General features: G+C 44.3%; 1 protein-coding gene across 12 annotated transcripts in view; it reads right to left on the minus strand.

Annotated features, from left to right (window-relative positions):
- Limch1 (LIM and calponin homology domains 1) overlaps nucleotides 1–19,713 on the minus strand; it is a 317,259-nt gene that overhangs the window by 35,708 nt on the left and 261,838 nt on the right. For 9 of the 12 annotated variants that reach the window (XM_041671164.1, XM_041671163.1, XM_041671160.1 and 6 more), the window contains 5 exons: nucleotides 18,741–18,776; nucleotides 14,532–14,658; nucleotides 13,008–13,165; nucleotides 12,420–12,828; nucleotides 9,274–9,492 (listed from right to left, as the gene is read on the minus strand). In XM_041671164.1, coding sequence (XP_041527098.1) covers nucleotides 9,274–9,492; nucleotides 12,420–12,828; nucleotides 13,008–13,165; nucleotides 14,532–14,658; nucleotides 18,741–18,776 — 949 coding nt within the window. The remainder of the gene's footprint in view (nucleotides 1–9,273; nucleotides 9,493–12,419; nucleotides 12,829–13,007; nucleotides 13,166–14,531; nucleotides 14,659–18,740; nucleotides 18,777–19,713) is intronic. The other 3 variants (XM_041671170.1, XM_041671169.1, XM_041671162.1) reach the window with 1 other exon arrangement.

Consider the following 19,713-nt stretch of genomic DNA (forward strand, 5'->3'; position numbering starts at 1 on the left):
CCCTAGGCAGGCCAGTTGTTGTGATGTATGCTTGTAATCTGAGCCATTTCAGAGCCTGAGGCAGGACTACAAGTTCAAGCCCAGCCTAGGCAAATTAGTGAGACCCTATTACAAAAAAACCGAAAAGGTCTAGGGGTTTGAATAAATGGTAGAATGCTTGTATTGCATGTACAAGACTCTAGGTTTGCCCCTCAGTATCACACACAAAAAACAAACAAAAACTCAAAGAAACAAACATTTCCCAAACCCACTGCCAATAAGAAAAAAAAAACACAGCCAGAAAATAACCACATTGGTATTACTTAATGGATTTTTAATACTTTTAAAATCATACCAACAAGCTTGAACTGAATCCCTTTAAGAAATGATAAATGAGCAGGGTGGCATATGAATGATGGTGGCGCACGCCTTTAACCCAAGCACTTGGGAGGCAGAGGCAGGCAGATCTCTGAGTTCAAAGCCAGCCTGGTTTACAGAGTGAGTTCCAGGACACTCAGGGCTACACAGAGAGACCCTGTCTTGAAAAACAAAAACAAAACAATAGCAAAAAGAAACAAAGAAAGAAATTCAATGAATGAAATCTCTTTGATTATATTGAGGTTCTCTCTGTGTGTGTGTGTGTGTGTGTGTGTACACTCATGCATTTATAGAATAACTGAAGAACAACCAGTTCAACACTTAAAAGAATAAGCTAGACTATTTTTTTAGTTCACTCTGATGCAGATAGAAACACTAATACCCGGGGTGGTTATTTTTGCTTTATGATGTTAATATATAAAATACTGGCAGGACTTCTGATTCTTAGCTTCCTTCTCTCCTAACGGACTAAATTACAGAAAACTATCTAAGGCTGGAAAACAAATTTGCAGCTAAATACTGATAAACGAGCCTCTTGAGAACACTCATGTTTCCAATTACTAGAACTGAGTAGCTACAAACAGGGCCCGGAGCCTGAAAATGAACATAGAGATGAACATATTTTATGCACTCTAAGATGCCATCCAGTTCAAGCTGTATTATTTTAGGCACTACTAAGAAAGAAAACACACTGTTAAAAAATGACAGACTATGGATGGCAAGAAGAGTCTTGATTTGTAGACATTAAAACATAGGAAGTGTGCCACTTGGACTCGATGAAACGGGAGCCTTCCCGAAGCCTGGCTGACATAATGCATAATGCAAACAGGACAAGCTCCACCAGCATTAACTACTTTAGCTGGGGTTATGTAACTGGCGTATCATGTTCCAGTAATATTTCAGTTATGCATGACTAACAGAGCCCTACCTTTGAGAGTTCTCGGGTTGCAATCGGGTTGCTACGGTATTTCTATACAGCTCAACACTCGCCCTAAAATGATGGTCCAGAACTTACATCCCGCTATCCAGTGTGGGTCGATAATGGCTGTAATACAGTTGCCATGATCAATATTTACCTCACTTAGCAGGTCTCAGTGCTACTGAGTCACTTGCTGTGGATGACGCCAGTTAGCCATCAGAGTGCTGAAAGGCAGTGCCAACAAACATGGTTCTCCTCACACAGGACGAAGGTAAGTGGTGCCAGGCTGCTGGGGGCAGCAAGCAGGAGACGTGGGAGCCTTGAGCTGTGCCAATAACCTCCCCGTGCTATCAGCTGGCCTTATGGTCACACTTACCCTTGGTGGTCTCCCAGTACTTAGTTTTTGATCCCTTAAAAGTAACTAAATACTCGAGTCCTTTGAGTTCACTGTAGAAACAATTCAAACCGCCATTTCTATTTCTGTTCTTTCTTTCCTCTACCTCTGTTCATTTTTGAGCAAAAGGTTAGAACTTGCTGGAACCCTTCATGGCAGGAGGCAGTTTGGTTAGCTCCTCTTCTCAGAGAAGCCAAGACTGTAACTGTGCCTGGCCAGTAAGCCATCCCTGGGTTCAAAGTGGCAAGGGTGGACATATAACCCATATCAGGAAACCAGATGCTTTCTTGAATAAAAGCATTATCTTTGTGATCCACGCTCAAAAGCTTAGTTTAAGTATACATTATTCACCCAAGTCATCACCAGCAAAATATTCAGGGAAAATCGAGAGGAAAAAAGAATGTATTACTCAATTTAAAAACTCTTTATATGCACCAAGAACAAGAAAAAGCTATTTTTAAGAAATGAACTTAACAGTGGTAATATAACAGGCACCTTCCATTTTACATTTTTCTATAAACTTCTCTGCGTTCTGCAACACACAAAGACTATCTGTAATGAAGGGAAATTCCCAAAGCTGGCTTAATTAACTCAAGCCTGGCTTCTCTATTCTGAATGCTTGTTATTTCTGTGCTAATGGCACCACATCCAAGGAAGTGAGCTCAAAGTTGGCAGTCTTAGCCAGCCCCGACAGAATCAGAGGTCTGCTTCAAAAACACATCTCTGCTGGCAAATGCACCTGCTGACTCGTGCTTCCCCTCCTTCGGTTACAGCCCAGGAGAGAGGCCTTCCCTCCTCCAACGGGCAACACTTTCTCAAGAAAGAATAACAACAAGTAAACACCAACAGAATGCTGGATGGGAATGAATGAGCATACAGGAGCTGGCTTCCCCTTGGCCAAGAACCCATCCAAGCTAGCCTCACTGCCCAACTCAAAGTCCAAGACCACAGGCAGGGGGTGGCAGATTCCTGACCTTAGAATCACATGGTTTGGCCACAAAAATGTACCTGGCTACTGTCAGGCTGGCAGAGAGCAGTCAAAGGATGGTTGGCAACTGGAAGACTTGGAAGGGTAAGATCCAGCCCAAGACCCAAGTTTCAGTTCATCGTTTGACCTCTATGGTTTAAGTGGTGATGTCCAAGGACCTTCTCGAAAGACTATTCTGGGACAATGAGAGATTTTCTGGCTCCAGTCTCGAATAACTGGACGCGAGCCTGGAAACCCAGTGTATTTGTGTCTTGGCATCATGACCCAATGCCACATATGCTATGCATATGATTCTCCTTTTACTTTCAGGCTATGAAGAATCTGTCACCATTGGAAGGAGAAGAAGCAAGACAGGAGACCTACTTCTCCAGACTTTAAATACTACATTCATGCATGCATTTGGACTGTGCTATTTATAGCATGCTTTTCGAACCACTGGAGATAGGCCAGGGTTAACTTACTTCCTCTGATGTATATCTGCTTGAAACTGCCGAGTTTCTATATAAAATTATAAGATAATAATTAATAGATTTTTCAAAAGCACTAATCTACCAGCCTCACGATGACTCCTAGCTGGGGCAAATACTTCATGAAGAAATGCCTGTCGACATTTGACATCCCAAAGGAATCTGCAGCTGGTGTGAGCAGCAAGGCACACAGCGCCTACTCAGATGCCTTTGCTCTGCTCTCATCGCCAAGCAGAGAGGAGCACGAAAGGTCTGATTGTTCCCTGGGAGCAGAAGACAGAAAGAAAGTGCTGATTTTCTTAGAAGAAGCCCACGAGTGTTTTCAAGATGGGGAAAACAGGCCCACCTCGTCACTTGGCTTGAGAAAATCTTGATGGAGTGTCTGAGATACCCAGGAGCTGAGTTTGGCTCCGTCGAGGAAGACCTGCCACTGTCATTTGGGATGAGTGAGTGTGTGAGAGGGATCCCATCAGCTGCCATGGAGTGCAGTGACAGAAGGGTCACTCTGTCTGGAGAGTGCAATTTTGGGAGCCCAGGTGGAAGAAGTGAGCCAAGACTGGGGAACCCCACAAAAGAGCTAGAGGAAGAACTAAGGGTACCGGCGCTGGAGTCTTCTGGAAAGAGCTCTTCAGAGCTGCCTGGGTTTTAGAGAATGAACTGGGATGACAGACACGAGCAGCAGAAAGAGAACAAGGAATTTGCCTCATGCACATAAAATTCACATCTGCTCAAAACAGTAACTTTGATGATCTTATGTAAATTCTCCAAGTCTTTACATCTCTCCCAATTTCGTGCTTCTGGGGGAAAAGTACTATTTTACTTTACATTTGCTGTATGGTAGTATGAAAAATAAGGACGCCCTTGGTCTACAAGTCACCTTGACATCATGCTAAGTGCTTGGCAGATGTGTATCTGCCAATAACTACCTGACATATATGAGTATATGTAATGCTAGTCTACTAACTTTCTTCTAAACACGAGCCAAGGTCAGACACATTAAATGTGTTCAGCAGTCTGGCCCAGCACATGGTGCTCTTGAGGTATTTTAGGAAAGGATCATTTTCAGACCACAAAGCAAGATAGAGATTCAAATTAAAGCATAACAAACAGTGGACAAAAAACAACACCGCCACCACCATGTGAGGGAGACTATCGTAGTTATTTCTCTTGTGGTAAAAGTAACACAGCAAAAGCATCTTAAAGGAGAGAACGGGCCTCTTTTGGCTCACAGTTCAAGGGGATACAGTCCCTCATGGCGGGAAGTCAAGGCGGCAGGAGTGGTAGGCAGCTGGTCACATGGCATCCACAGTCAGAAAACAGTGCTGATCGCTGGTGCTCAGTTCCTGTCCTCCTTTTTATCCAGTCCGGGTCCCAGACTGTACAGTGGTGCCATCCACATTTACAGTGGCCCCGCCTACCTCAGACCACCCAATCTAGACATGCTCAGAGGCTTGTCTCCTAGGTGATCCTGGAACCTATCAAGTTGACAACACTAAACAGCACGAAGACAAAAGCGTGTCTTTCAATAGAGGACATGAAGCATAGGACACGCTCGTCTTCAGGTTAGGAAAACGCCTACATTTCCTTTCCAGTCCTGCAGTCTAGGAACCTGTGTGTGCACAATGACAGGGTTTTCTCACAGAAGCCAGTATTTTAAAATGCAAGGTGCTAGTTTTTCTTTAATTGGGCTTCTAAGAGATACAGAAATAAACTAAACTCTGAGGAATCTCACAAATAACAGGGAGGGAGGGGAACCCATCACTCTGTCTGGAACAGGATAACACCTAGTCTCCAGCACCACCTGTCGACCCTTTTGGGTCCTTTGATTCTAACGTTCCCATTCTATGGAACAGCCACGTTTTCCCTCCAACTCGATGTGAATATCCACACTGAAGGTCAAGCCTCAAAGTCCACACCCTACACAGCCCTTCCCAGACCAGTCTATCCTGACTTTCCTATCCTTTGCCATCTTACATTCCCCTGGAGTCCTTAGTCTATAACCTAGCATTTCATGACATGCTGTTTGATATCCTTCTCGAGTTCATTTATGCAAACACTATACTCCTATTCTCACACAGCTGCACCTACCAGGAGGGTCTGAAATGCGATGCTCTAGGTAGATAAAACCCAAGTGTCCGAAGAGATCCAAATTCCCCTCCACTCCATTTATAAAAGAAGAAAATCACTGTCTCAATGGTACCCAGTGAGAAAGAAGTAGCAGCAGAAAACTGAAAGCGGTGACATGGTGTGATAAAAAGTGCCCACATCAGCCCGAAAGGCTGCTGCTCCCACTTCAGAGCACCCAGCAGGGGTAGCAGGGTCCTCCTCCCCTGTGGTTCACCTCACATTCTGAATTCACACCCCTGCCTACTGCTATCCCTGCGCCCTTTGCAGAGTTCCAACTTGCCCTAAAGCAGCTGTGACATTTTAGTGGTGGGGGAGGCTACTCCTCTGTAGAGGGTGTCTCCTTTGAGAATGCAGTTCTTGGAAGAAAGACACTATTTAAAAAGAAGAACACCATTCTTTCGACAACCCCACAGAACTGAGAAAATGAGTTAGGAACAGAAAAGTCAAGTTCAACCCAGTCCCACTCCTTGAGTATCATGGAAGCCCAGCATCCTGTCTCAAGACAACCATCACCCTTTACTAGGATCGATTCATTTCATGTTTTCAATATGAATATAACAGCTTGCTTTGTTTGGAATAACAGAAAAGAAAATAAAGAAGTAAGATTAAGATTTCTGAAAAAAAACCCATGATTCTTATTTTTAAAAAGCAATTATCTATTTATTTTTAGGTGGTATTTCACATTTCCCTAGTTGACCAGGAACTTACTATATAAGCTAGGCTGGCCTCAAACTTGCAACAATTCTCCTGAATAAATATTAAAGAATATTATCTTAAGGCGTGTTATATTTGTTTATGCTCTGGAACATTTGTTTAATCATGTAAAGATGTGTTGCTTTTTTTTTATAGTGCATTTGTTTAATTCTTTGATGCTGTGATTCTTTGCCTGTCGAAAACACCTGATGGTCTAATAAAGAGTTCAATGGCCAATAGCGAGGCAGGAGAAAACATAGGCGGGGCTGGCAGGCAGAGAGGATAAACAGAAGTATAAACAAAGAGGAGCAGAAAAAAGAATAGCAAGAGAACAAGGAGAGGAGGACCCTGGGGGCCAGCCACTCAGCCACACAGTCAGCCATGGAGTAGGAGTGAAAGTAGGATATACAGAAGTAAGAAAAGGAAAAGGTCCAGAGGCAAAAGTAGATGGAATAATTAAGTTAAGGAAAGCTGGTTAGAAATAAGCCAAGCTAAGGTTGGGCATAGATAAGAAAGAGTAAGACTCCATGCATGATTTATTTGGAGGCTGGGTGGTGGGCCCCCCAGAAGAGTAAAGAGTCAAAAAAGTAAAACAACAACCAACAACAAATAAGCTTCCCAAATATTGGGATATAAGCATAACTCTAATGACTAACTCTTGGAAAGGGATTCCTTTAAGATGAGTCCTGGGATAACATGCTTGAATGGAAAGGTTTTAGACTCTTGTTTTTTTGAGACACGATTTCTCTGTGTAACCTTAGCTGTTCTGAAACTCTCTGTAGATCAGGCTGGCCTCAAATGCTCAGAGACCACATATCTCTGCCTCCCGAAGGCTGGGATTAAAGGTGTGCACCACCGCTGACTGGCAAGTTTTAGAATCTTAAGTAACCAGCGTAGGTGAAAAACTTTCTAGTAGTAAGCCAGAGTACTGCATAGCACAGATAACAACTTTTCAGACATGCACACGCACGTGTGCACACATGCACAGAAATGGGGAGGGAAATAGATGATAGATAGATATATAGATCTAGATAAGATAGATAATAGATGAAGAGAACAGATGATAGATAATAAATGATAGATTAGATAATAGATGATAGAGAATAAATATATAGATAGTAGATAGATGATAGATCATGTATATATAGATGATAGACAGACAGACAGACAGAGACAGACAGATCCACTTAGAAAATAATGGAATAACTCCTGTCAAGTGGAAGAACTTGAAGTCTACAGAGCATAAATATCACTCACTATTGTCAGCACTCAAGTTTGCTCAACTAGAAATTAATTTTAACTAGGAAAAAGAAGACACAAGAGAAATAAACCCCAGGCTAGCCCACGAGTTTGGACCTGTTCTCTGAGGCTGCCTAGCATCGTGCTGGTTATGGGGAAGAAAGGCTATACGGTTGCCTTTCCTTTGGAGTTCCCTTTTGAGGACATGCAGACTCCTGAAATAACGTGATTTATTTCATATCACGGATGCTGCTTCTCTTAAAATAAATCACTTTTGGGGGTATGTAATCACTTAAGAATGAAGGAAATCTAGAAAATGCTCCTGAAGAACATAGAGTGGGGAGCAGAATGGCTCACTTTCCCTGAAAAGCAAGCCCAGCCCTACAGTGTCTAAGTATTTGGGGGATTAAAGTTAAAAGTAGGAGCAGATGTGAATGTTTATCTCACTAGTTAAGATCTCCCCTCCTGGGAGCAGAACTCAGTACCCCAATCCGGCCACTTTGTAAGGTGTGCCCAGAGGTGGTGACAAATCCAAAGTAAAACTGCAGTCCAGGAGGTGAGACCGAGCATTTGTCTGGGTCACAACACTTGGTGAAGATGTGACAACTGAGTCTCGGTCACAGAGCATGCGGGACTGAGGTGAACGACATTCTCATCTGGCTGATAGAAGGACGACATTATCCGGTACAGTGTGTGGGTGTGTGGCAAGGAGCCACCTCATGTTGAGGGGAGGAGGTGGGAAGCAAGTTAACTTTCAGACCAAATCTTGTGAGGAGCTGGAGAGGAAGCCTCAACAATTTCTCCATCCTTACCTACCAAAGCCCACAGCAAAGTAGGATGTTGGCTGCTAGTGAGGGCAGCCTGTACCCCCAAACCTAGGCTGTACCTGTGTGGGAGACAGCTGTGGTTGGATAAGAGAAACCAGCCTGAGCCCCTGAGGACATGACATACTCCAAAGAGACGAGCCTTGCACCTCTGTGAGTGCTCATGCCCGCTCTTCTTAAGCCACTCTTTCTGGCTTGTTTGCTGAAGACTTGGCTGTTGCCTTAGACAAGTTTGAATTTTAAAGTGTATGCTAATAAAAATTAATTGTACTTTTAATGAATTTTTGTTTTTTTAACTAATAAAAACACACACATATGTATGTAGGTGGGTAGACGGAAGATGACAGCTAGCTAGCTAGATGATAGATGGATGATAGACAGATAATGAATAGGTAGATGATGGACAGATAAGAGATAGACAGGCAGACAGACAGAGATACAGCATCAAAGCTAAGAAGCCAGGTTCTGCCAGCACCACTCATCTTACTGAGAGACAGGGTCTCACTATGAGGCTCAGGCTGACCACACCCTCCTCCTTCAACTTCCTAAGTGCTGGAATTACAGGTGTGTACCACCACACCTAGCTCGGCACTAGTTATTTTAAAAGCATAAAAACAAGTCTGATGATGTCTTTAACAAATAGAGAAAAGGGATAATTTAAAGATATATGTTTTCCTATAACACAACAGACCAATAATATGAAGTGTTAATTTGTTGTTCTCAAATTATATTATCTTTAATTACAGTTTATTGTTTTGGGTTGAATTATGTTCCCTTAGGATCAGGGTTATTTCAGCTGAATTTAGTTAAGGTTAATGGAGTAGGTATCCAGCCACACTGATACACTTATAAACAGAGGAAACTTGGGCACACGCGCGCGCACACACACACACACACACACACACACACACACACGCACACAGGAAGAGCACTGGAGCGAAGAAGGAGGAAGCTGGGATGAGTTATCGACACACCTTGGGTAGTCAATATTGCCAGTAAGCATCAGGAGCTTGAGGAGAGGCCTAGGGCAGAATCTCCCTCACTGCCAACGGCAGGTTAACACCTCTTAACTCCTTGGCTTTGGGTTTTGATCGACTAGGATGGAAAATTTCTCTTATGGAGGCCTTGTAGTTCGTAGTACTTCACTATGGAGCCCTACCCAACTTAGATACCCATGGAAAAAGAAATAAACACTGTCATGACCTACTTATTCTAGAGGTCAATTACATGACAGAATTATCCCAAGGAGCAATGCTGCTTCTTACTGTCAGTTCCTGGGGGGCAGAGTTTGGTTTCTTGATGTTGATCTCAATGCTGTTGCTGCCTTGCTTCACTTGCACGGGAGAACCATGCACTGTAGCCACGCCTTCAAACATCTGGGACTTGGTTAAGGAAGGGCCAGGTTCCAGCGTGGGCCCTTCCTTTTCCTTTTCTTCCTCGTCTCCATGCGCCATTTCTCCATTCATGCTGATTTTCCCATCTACCTACAATGGCCAGGATGAACAAGAGAACATGCTATTCCGCAACCAAAGATGATGAAACACACATTTTGAATAACCTTAAAGGATTCTCTGTGTACATTCCTATCTCAAGAAAGAATCATGGTCCTCCAGTGTTTTCATGGGTCCTAGAAGCCAGTCTTCTGCCACCACTATCTTAATTAAATTAAGGGTGTCTCTTTGGGGCTGTCAGTCACATCACAGTTGAATGACATTTTATGTTCAATTTATGGTGTGTTTTCATTTGAAAGTATAGAAAAGTCTTGAACACGTGCCACATTATTTGGGTTTCAGTAATTTTTCAACTTAAGCTGTGGTGGCAATTCCACAATTCAAAAAAAAGATTTCTGATCAGCATAGCAATGAAGTAGGACCTGATCAAGAAAATTTTATGGATTATCTTCTAGTAGAAAGACAGGTTTTTGTTTGTTTGTTTGTTTGTTTGTTTTTGTAAAGCTATTATGGAGGTAGGATTCTGATATGCTATATTACAATAAGTCTCATTTTCTATTTAATTTTATAATTCCATCTTTTTTCTCAAGAAGATTAAAGAGTCCATGCTCACTAAAATGTGTTTATTTAGAGGAGGTGCCTGAGCAAGAAGGAGAGGAGGGGCTCGCCCAGCCTATGGAAACCCTGAGGTGACCTACGCTCCAGTTCTGATTCTACCACTCAGCAGCTAGGCAACCCCCAGCATTTCTGACTCTCCGGGTAAAACCGCAGATTTTGACACAACTTGGCCTTCCTCATAGTGTTGCTGTGGGGTTGGTCAGATGACTGAGGCATGCTTAGAACTTGGAGCAACGCCTCAAACACTACTGGCTAGTCTTAGAAGGTCTTCTAAAATCTTTTGAAAGAAACAACACAAGGTCGGACATTAGCTGCGTTAGCTTACCTTGGGCTACGCCTGGCCATCATACTTTATTACCTGGCAGCTATGAGAATTTACGACACAACTCAGCACACATGCGTGAGTGGAGACAGAGAAACAGTATGCTTATCTTTATCGAGTGTGATCCGTGTGACCTTTCCTATTGTACTCGTGTCCACTTCATTTTTTAAGATGATTCTAAACCACTGAATCGACAATAACAAGATTGTTTTTGAAAAACCGATGCTTGAATTGCATCACTTGATCTTCCTTTATTCTTTTTTTTTCCCTAAAAATATGCTACAGATTATTTATTCCTTTATTTTGAGAAAGGGTCTTGCTGTTGTGTGCACACACCTATGTATGCACACTTTTCTAAGCTGCCCCGCCTCTCTAACCTACTAACAACTGTCATATTTATACGTGACTTTGACAACGATTGTTCACTTATTCTTAAGAGAGTGTCTTCCTGTTATAGGCACATGCCCTCCCACTGACCCATACACACAGTGAAGGAAAGACAGGCTAGCATACAAAAATGACAAGGTTTTCAGAGCCCAACTTGTGTAATAAATTTTTCTACCTTCCCCATTATGTGGCCATGTTGTACCATTTACAGCGATGAGGGAAGTGGATATATAATAATACATATAATATATTAATATATAATATCTAATGTATTCCCACTCTTCTGGGCCATCTCAATATAATGCTTCCATGGAATGTTACACCACCCATCATTTGGCTCCAGGTGAAGGAAGGAACTCAAATATCTGGACCACTGAGGAGACCGCTAGACACACGTGTGTACATACACACAAACACACACACAATTACTTTGTAAATAATTTTCAACTTCTATGGCTAATCTCAGGAAGAATTAAGTTATTCACTTTTGCGGACTGCCTACTATGTCTTGGGTATCTATGCCAGGCTCTTAGGATGAAGCCACGTAAAATAAAGTTTTTACCCTGTAAGGAACAAATATTTTAATTCAGTCTGAATGAAATGGCCAGACATTCGTCGTTTTTATGCTAGCAAAGCTTAAGATACAGATTTAAAAGATTTATTTAGATTTATTTAAACCTAAATCAGAAGGTAGGTTTGGGCCTCTCTAGTCAACTTTAAAATACAGATTTTAAAGATATATTTAGAAAATTAGATTTATTTCAACCTCAGTCAGAAGGTAGATTTGGGGTCTCTCTGAAGTCTGGTAACGAAGCCAGCCCCCTATATTCACTCTCCGTCAGTTGAGTTATGCAAACTTCTCACCAACCATAATGGCACCAACTCCCAGGGAAGAACTCCATCTTTGACACCTATTACAAAACTCATGGAGTGTGCAAGGACAATGTGCACTGACTGGTCTTTGGAGTCGAAGGAGCTTGAGGTACAGGATTAATGCTCCCCCACAATATAGGTGGACACTGGAATAGGAGCAAGGGAAAATATGTTTGTTGCCAAAGAGTCTTTGGTTCTTGAAAATGATTTTTATATGCTCTTTAGTAATATAGCAGCTTTCCGCTCAAGAAAAACTTTGTCTTGTCTGATGATGAACACACCCCACACGACCATGTGTCCCATGTGTTATTTCCCCCAAGTGCAGCAACTCTTTGGATATAGTGTCAATTTCTTCCTTAAAGTGTAGTTGTATATATTTCTGTTTAAAATAAAAGGAAATACACTTTGAGTTTTCCATGCATCCACATCACTACAGACATGGAATATTGCTAAATCAGGCTTTGCTTACACTGCTCTAAGAGAAACCACATCATCAACAAGCCAGGAAAGAGGCCTTGCTTACGGAGAAGCCTGGTCAGTCACAGTGAGTTCACTAAGAGAAACAACAGTACTGAGAGCTATGCCCAACCCTTAAGTATCTGCGAACCAAATCTCCTGAAATATAGAAGTACTATTGTCCATGTTAAGTGTGTTTGGCTTTTGTTTGATAAAAATTATTGCATATTTCTTGAGTCAGAGGCTTCTTTCCACAAAATACCCAGAGTTCGCTTCCCATTTGCCTCTCAAAGACTCACCCTACCTTAAAAGTCTTCAGAACCTCTTGAGAGGCTTTGGGCTGGGTGTAAGGCTTGGGTGTCAGCATAGGCACCGCACTGGGAGGGATGGATTTGCTTGGAGACCCACTGCCGCCTGCTGCGCTGGTCTCTGGGACACCGGTGCGAGCAATGGTGGCTTCAACTGTGGCAGTGAACTTGGGTGGAGGCAGTGATTGCTGCCTCAAGTATTTCATGGGGCTGGGGTCATTCGGGACGGAGGATAGGTTTGGCTCTGTTGAATGGCTTCTTTCCAGGATTTTTGGCATCTCCAAGCGTTCAAGCACGGCCTCGCTGATGGTGAACCTCTCGATGTACTGCTGGAGGATCCCTTCAGCCTCCTCCTGTGACCGTGCATTCTTATAGGCCTCGTGCAGCTCCCTCTCTCTCCGCTCTCTGCAGGATGGGACAGGGGAAGAAGAGCAATGAACACCTGGGAAAGTTGCAAAGATTCCCACCAAGGCAGAGTAAAACCAAACTAGAAATACTAGCGTTGGAGCTTTTGGGATAGCAAAGGCTATGCTTAGAAAATGCGTAACTAGATACTCTGACACCCTAACAACAGAGAGACCCACTTTTCTTGCACAATCTCTCTGTAAGTCTTGATGCTTTTCCTTCGTTCACTTGTCCCGTCTTCTCCGGACATCAACTTCTCCATTTTTTTCCTTTCTTCCTCTTTCTTGATTAAGTCCTGAGAAGCACTTCTTCTACGGCTCTTCCAGCGAGCCAGGTCCTGGGGGGAGAGAGAGATGCCATGTTCAGAATTCCCTTTCAGTGACTCACAGATCTGTCAGCACTGAGACACTACGCCGGGATACTTCCCCACAGTCCTATGAAGGTCTGGTTGGAACAGGGATGCCTGGAAGGCCGGGAAAGGAACAGGAAGTGTGCTCACCATCACTAACAGAGCAGCAATTTACTGAAACACTGGGGTGTGATAAACACAATCATACCTTACGTTGCCTGGCAAATTTGAGAGAACTGTCTTACAAGTTAATAATTACATTGCGCTATCTGTATTGGGAATAGATACCCTGGCAACAGAATGGTAGGGACTCGTGTACAGTTTTCTCCCTGCTGGCAGGAAGGGCTGAAAAATGTGGCTCTGGAGATGAGTCTTACAGATCCACCTATTTCTATATGTGTGAATTCCTCTTGTCCTCAGGAGTGGCCGAGACCTGTCCTACAGGTGCTTCTAGCACAACAGCAAGGCTGCTGGGTCAGCGGACAAGCTGGAGCTGAGGGAAACAGCCTGCTCTATCTTGCTCATGCATTGCCTGTGTTTCCTCACCTCTCTGAAGGCTTTGCATCTTCCCTACAATGGGGGTGGTTATTCCAACTCTGCTCGTAAGTCCTGGGGTTCGATGTGACGACACACTTAGGTGTTAGACACATAGACATATTGTCATTACACTGTGCCAACTTGGAGAAATTAACTTTTTGACTAATGGTGGAGTCAGGTTTGCAATAGTGACCTACCTGCTCTGTGAGAAGCAAATACAATGATCCCCTCTCCTCCCTGCTGAAGCTCTTGGCACACCACTTCTAAGCTCTCGCCAGCCTCTAGCACCTTCTTTCCCTGGTTTGAGTCTTGCTTCTCTACTTACTAGCTATGGAACTTCGGTGGTGACTTAGCTGGGCTGGGATTACTTCTGTGGGTGCTGGGAGCTAACCATTTTTAGCACACTGAGCTACTAAACGGTTGGATGAATTACCCAGAGCAAAGCATTTAGAACAAACAGTGCCTGCTACTGGTACAATAAACGCTGACAGTTGCAGTCATCGTAATCGTCCATCAGCCTTAAATACGGAATATTAAAAGGCAGCACGGCTCTGTGCTTATCCTAGTCGCCTGCCTGCCTCTCACCCTTTCTCTTTGTGACCAAGCTTTGGTCCAGAGTACCTGCTGATACATACACGCCAGGGCCAGTTCCTCCTCTCTCCGCATTCCTACAGACCCCTCCTTTAATCCCTGGCAAGGAGGTCTCTATCTGCAAGGCTGGGGCGGCCCTCCCCAGCAGGGCTTTGAAGTCTACCCTCCCAGCCCGGTGGTCGGCTGAGTCCCTCCCCAACTACCCGCGGCTTTGGCCCGAACTCACATCTTGCCATTTGTCGTCCTCTTCCCTCAGCTGGTTATTTATCAGCTGCAGCTGCTCCTGGCGGGCCCTGCTGTGCGGCAGCACCGCTGCCTCCTCCTCACACCGCATGTCAAACATACTCGTGCTCCTGATGTGGAGAGAGCAAAAACAAAAAGCAAGCTGGATGAGCGCGGGCGGCAGGCTCCTGTCGCTACTGCGCATTGCCGCCTGGGGGCGCTACCGGGAGAGCCGCCTCTTCACTTCGCAGCAGGAAGCAGCCACCAGCAGCACAGCCCAGAGGGGATGTCTTTGTCCTCATTGATGGCCCTGAACTGGGCAGCTGTCTAAAAAACTTTCTAAAAAGGTGCCAAAAGGGGGATGACAGGAGAAAGCATCTGAAGGCCCGCACTCTTCTCATTTAAAGGTATAAAATTTAGGGAGAATTTGTGGGTACAGGCACATTTCATCACTAAACTCCATTCCAGCAGAACTTCACTACACTTCGAGGTGAAAAGAGATGGCTTGCCTGACTGATCTACATGCTCATAGACAATTCTTCACTTTCAAAAATAAAAGGATAGGGCCTCAAGATTAAGACACCCACTGTTGCATATTTAAATTGATGCTGGCATGTTGTGGTTATTTCTTTTTCTTTTCTATACAATTATGTAATTGATAGTACATCTTGGAATCAAGAAAATAAGGCATTTTGTAATACGAGGACGGGATAAAAATATAAAGCAGGGTACACTTTGCACCCTAATGTGTTCACAATCACTTTGGTTTATTTTTGCCAGGATATTTTTAATTTACTTTCGAAGGGAAAGGGCAGGCAATGAAGACAAGCAAACCTTTTTGGCTGTGCATGCCGCTGATAGACTCTGTCGGCAATTTACTAAGACCACAGACCTCAACCGACCTGTGAAGAGCAAGCACTGGAGCAGCAGGAGAACACGGAAGCAGAGACCAAAGCAAAACCCTCCTCCCCGCGCCCCTTAAAGAAATGATAAGCTCTTAAAACCAAAAGGATAGCATGGACTGCATCCGCAAGAGGTCATGGAGAAACCTTCCAAGCCCCCTAGCTGTAGAAGATGGTGGTAATCCGTTTTTAAAGCCAGTTTAACGTCCAGAAAAAACCAAGGAAGCCATGCGCTTGGCAACTGACTCCAGACACCTTCAGAGACACAAAGGGCAGAAGCACCATGCGGTGAGTCTGCATGGACGGCCGGGTTCCTCGACCCTTTCTCCGGCTGCTGGACATCTGAAATCTAACCCGAGACCTCGAACTCAAAGACTATCTTCTCCAGAGTGTCACTGCAGAGACTTGTTTTTGAATCTGAGGGGTCTTCTGTCAGTCCAGGGGTGATTTAGCATAGTGGGAAGCTGCTGTGGCCAGCTCTGCCAGGAGTGCTGGCTTCCAAAGCTGGGCCTTGCAGGAAAAAACAAAACTTCCCCTCAAAGGGGAAGGGGCTGGGATCTTTTTTAATCTCTTTACCCTATTTATTAGCGTTAAGAAAGGCTCAGGAATTTACAGGGTTAAGTAGAATGTTGTTGTTGTTTTAGCTTTAAGATAAAAAACGCACGCCTTTAATCCCAGTACTCGGGAGGCAGAGGCAGGCGGATCTCTGTGAGTTCGAGACCAGCCTGGTCTACAGAGCTAGTTCCAGGACAGGTTCCAAAGCCACAGAGAAACCCTGTCTCGAAAAACCCCCCCAAAAAAAAAACTTTAAAAAAAAATTCACAACCAGGCAGTGACGGCACACATCTTAATCCCAGCACTTGGGAGGCAGAGGCAGGCGGATCTCTGTGAGTTCAACACCAGCCTGATCTACAAGAGCTAGTTCCAAGAGAGGCACCAAAAAAAAAAAAAAATCACATAAGTAGGCCTTCTAGAAATAGACGGAAACTCATACACTTTATAGTGTGTGTGTGTGGGGGGGGAATTTTACCTTTAAACTATCCAATCCAGTCAGTTATTTTAAAGGCAAATTCCAGTTTCTACTAAAGCCCTTGGGTGTATCACTGAGCTGAGTACCTTACACACCAAGCTGTCAACAGGTTGGGGAGAAAGAGGCGGCCAGGCGTTGCTGCCTGTGAGCTCTAAAGGACAGACAGAATTCCGGGTTGGTGATAGTAGGCGGCTAGGCAGAAGCCTCTGCAGGGGTGGGAAGCAAGCAGTTGGCTTCTCCAAGGTGTGGGATTCAGCCACTCACTAGCTGTTCATGGAGGGACTGAGAGGCTTCCACAGCTGCCTTCCTCAGCCTTGATTTATGAGGCTCTGACTCATCTCAGCCCAAGGGTGGCCAAAGGCCAGATAATTAAGTGAAACTCTTGCTTGCCCTCTCCTATAGCAGGAAGTACTATCCCTGCCTCCCTCCCTCCCCCACTCCCGTGTGTGTGTGTGTGTGTGTGTGTGTGTGTGTGTGTGTGTATGTGTGTTTAAAGAAATACCAACAACTTGCTAAAAAAGAAAACAGCAAAATTGTAACATTTTGTCATTTATTTTTTTAAAAAAAGGAACTGAAAAAGTTGAAAATTGACAATACAGAAAATGGGCTGAGTCACTACTTAGAAAGCGTTCTTCAGTTCAGAGGTTGAACTTCCTTCACGGCAACCATGTCTGCTCTAAGCAGTTAATTTGGTTAATATTCTCAAATCAAACCTCTGGACAAGAAGGCCCTTGACCTCTTCCTGGTCCACAGGGACAGTTTTTATAAACACCGGAGAAGGGAGCCCTGAGCCCTGTCCCTTTAAACAGTCGCTAAGTTTCTCAGAGGCAGGAGTGGGGAAGATCTAGAGCCCTCTGAGCGTAGCTTCTGTCCCTTCACCTTTTAGGTTTTCCCAAGATCTACTTTGGGCACACTGCACCCTGCTTGGCCTTGGTGAAGATCAACTCCACTCTGTCACAATGTAGCTGTCCGCCCTGTCAGAGGAGTATATCATCTGTCAATCTCACTGCCCTCCTCCTGTCAGGGATCTTAAATGTTGCCACTGCGGGTTCAGGCCTCAGTTTTACAGACTGCCTCACTCCGGGCAGTCAGTCAAGCACGGACTGAATTTCATTTCGGAGGCACGAAGGTTCTGTCTCCCAGATAACCAAACAGTTCTAGATTGCCCATCAGAACTTGGGGATGGAACAGGAATGGCTAGGGCTAAGAGCCTAACCTAGGCTGATATCTTCAACACAAACAGGAAAAGCATGATGCGAAACATTGTTTAAAGTCCCCCTCTGCTTAAATACCATTATTGTGTCATGGGTGGAAATGACATCTGTAACTTCTACTCCCCGGCTTAAACTCCTTTCTATGACGTGGACCTTGGCCAAGGAGAACAGGCAGCGCTCATCCTTCCGGGGATGGCCTTGTCTCTGTCAGGACACACACACCTTTGTTGTTGATATGTTGGTATGAAATATTAAATCCTGATCGTTAAAGGACTAATTACTCAGACCTGAGAAGAATATTATTCTAGAAAACTCTGTATATCTGGTGCAGAATGATCTGCTTACAGGAAATCCATTGTTGGGACAGAATTTATAAGGTCACAGATGGAACAGTTAAGATTCTTCTCAAACTGGGTATGTGAGGTGCTGAGTGGGAAAAAGACCTCTGTGTGGGAGGAAAAGCAAGTGGCAGGGAGAAACCCAGGTCCTGTTTTATACTCTTGAGCCCTTGCTATGCTGGGGAACTTGAACAAAACCCCAATGTTTGGGTCTTAAGCATCGCACAGTTCCTATGACTCCAACCTGGTAGGAACTTGGGCTTCTGAATCTATAATTAGTGGTTAGGATTTATTTTCTTAGTTTTGGGGGAAAAAATGTGACCATTAGGAATGACTACTTCATTGTTTATGCTAAGCCCCAGCGCATTAGGAGTTAAACTGCCAAACTCAAGACAGCCCTTTCCTAATCCCAATAGTCCCAGGACTTCCTCGTTGAGGAAGGGCACCAAAGTTCAGCTCACTAGAGCAGCTTGAGCATGCTGAGCTATGAAAAACGAGAAGAAAAGCTGAAGCACCGACTGGACATTAGCATCATGCTTAAGTTGCCTTCTCACTCCTCTTCCCTGCACAGAACACGTTCTGCCTCGGGGCCCCGTGTGCTCCGCTGGGGCCTGGGCTCACTTTGCAGCTCGCTGCAGCATCCGGGGCATGCCAATTAGTGGTAAGTACTGGAAGCATGCAGTTTAGGCTAGCGATTAATGTAATCCCTACGGATGCGATGCCACTTACTCTGCGTCATCTGACACAGGAGTTCTCGGGCCGTATCTACAAGATCAAATAAAAAAGTTAGAGGACTGGCAGGGAGTGGATGACATGACCAACCTGAAAAACAGAAAAACATCGACCCACGTATACAAAACCTCTTTCGCTGAGCATGCTGAAAGAGAAAGGTCATCACGCAATTAGCAATATTCATTAGCCACTGAAAAAGTCAAGCCTTGACGTTTCCAAGGAGTATAGAATTTGTGTTAAGACCCAGAAGAGAAATCAAATAATCCCATGCTACCCACAAAGAAAAACTCTGTCCAATGTAAACACAAAGTGGTTTAGGTGGAAGCCATGGCGCTTGGGCAAAGCAGCTTAAAACACACACACACACACACACACACACACACACACGACAGCTGCTTGCAGACTGCCCAGGTCTCTGTGCCGGTGGTGATGGACTGTAACAGACACACACCACCCCACTCAGCGAACCTGATGTGTTGACGCATCAGCACAGACAACATCAAAGACTATTCTACAGTTTCTTAAGAGTAAAGCGGAACTTCAGTCAGAACCCGATCAGTACCTCTCCTCTACAGCCGACAGAAACCACAGTTCCTAGAAAACGGATAGTCATAATGGAAACCAGACCGAGGCTAACCCACAACTGGGAAGAGCGAAGGTTTTCCTAAACTTTTCTATTCTTCTGATAATTTGGGTTTATAAAGCTCTATCGGTTTAACTGTATCTACTCAGTGGAATGGACGCGGACTTCAAAAAGAGAACATCGCCATAAGGAAGCACACATCTGAAACAACAGCTCCAGAAAAGTGTCCCTTCAGCAAGGATGAGAGTCCTTTTCTGCCCCTGACAGGCTACTCACTTCGGCATTCTGAATGTGGAAAAAGAATTGCAGCTGTATGGTGAATCTATCCTGCTTCTAGTTTCCCAGAAATCATACCTCAATTCCAGCAAAACATTACCTTGTTCCACG

The sequence above is a fragment of the Microtus oregoni genome, unplaced genomic scaffold (genome assembly GCF_018167655.1).
Source record: "Microtus oregoni isolate MIOR12 unplaced genomic scaffold, Mior012 000021F_ref0000039, whole genome shotgun sequence".
Classification (NCBI taxonomy): domain Eukaryota; kingdom Metazoa; phylum Chordata; class Mammalia; order Rodentia; family Cricetidae; genus Microtus; species Microtus oregoni.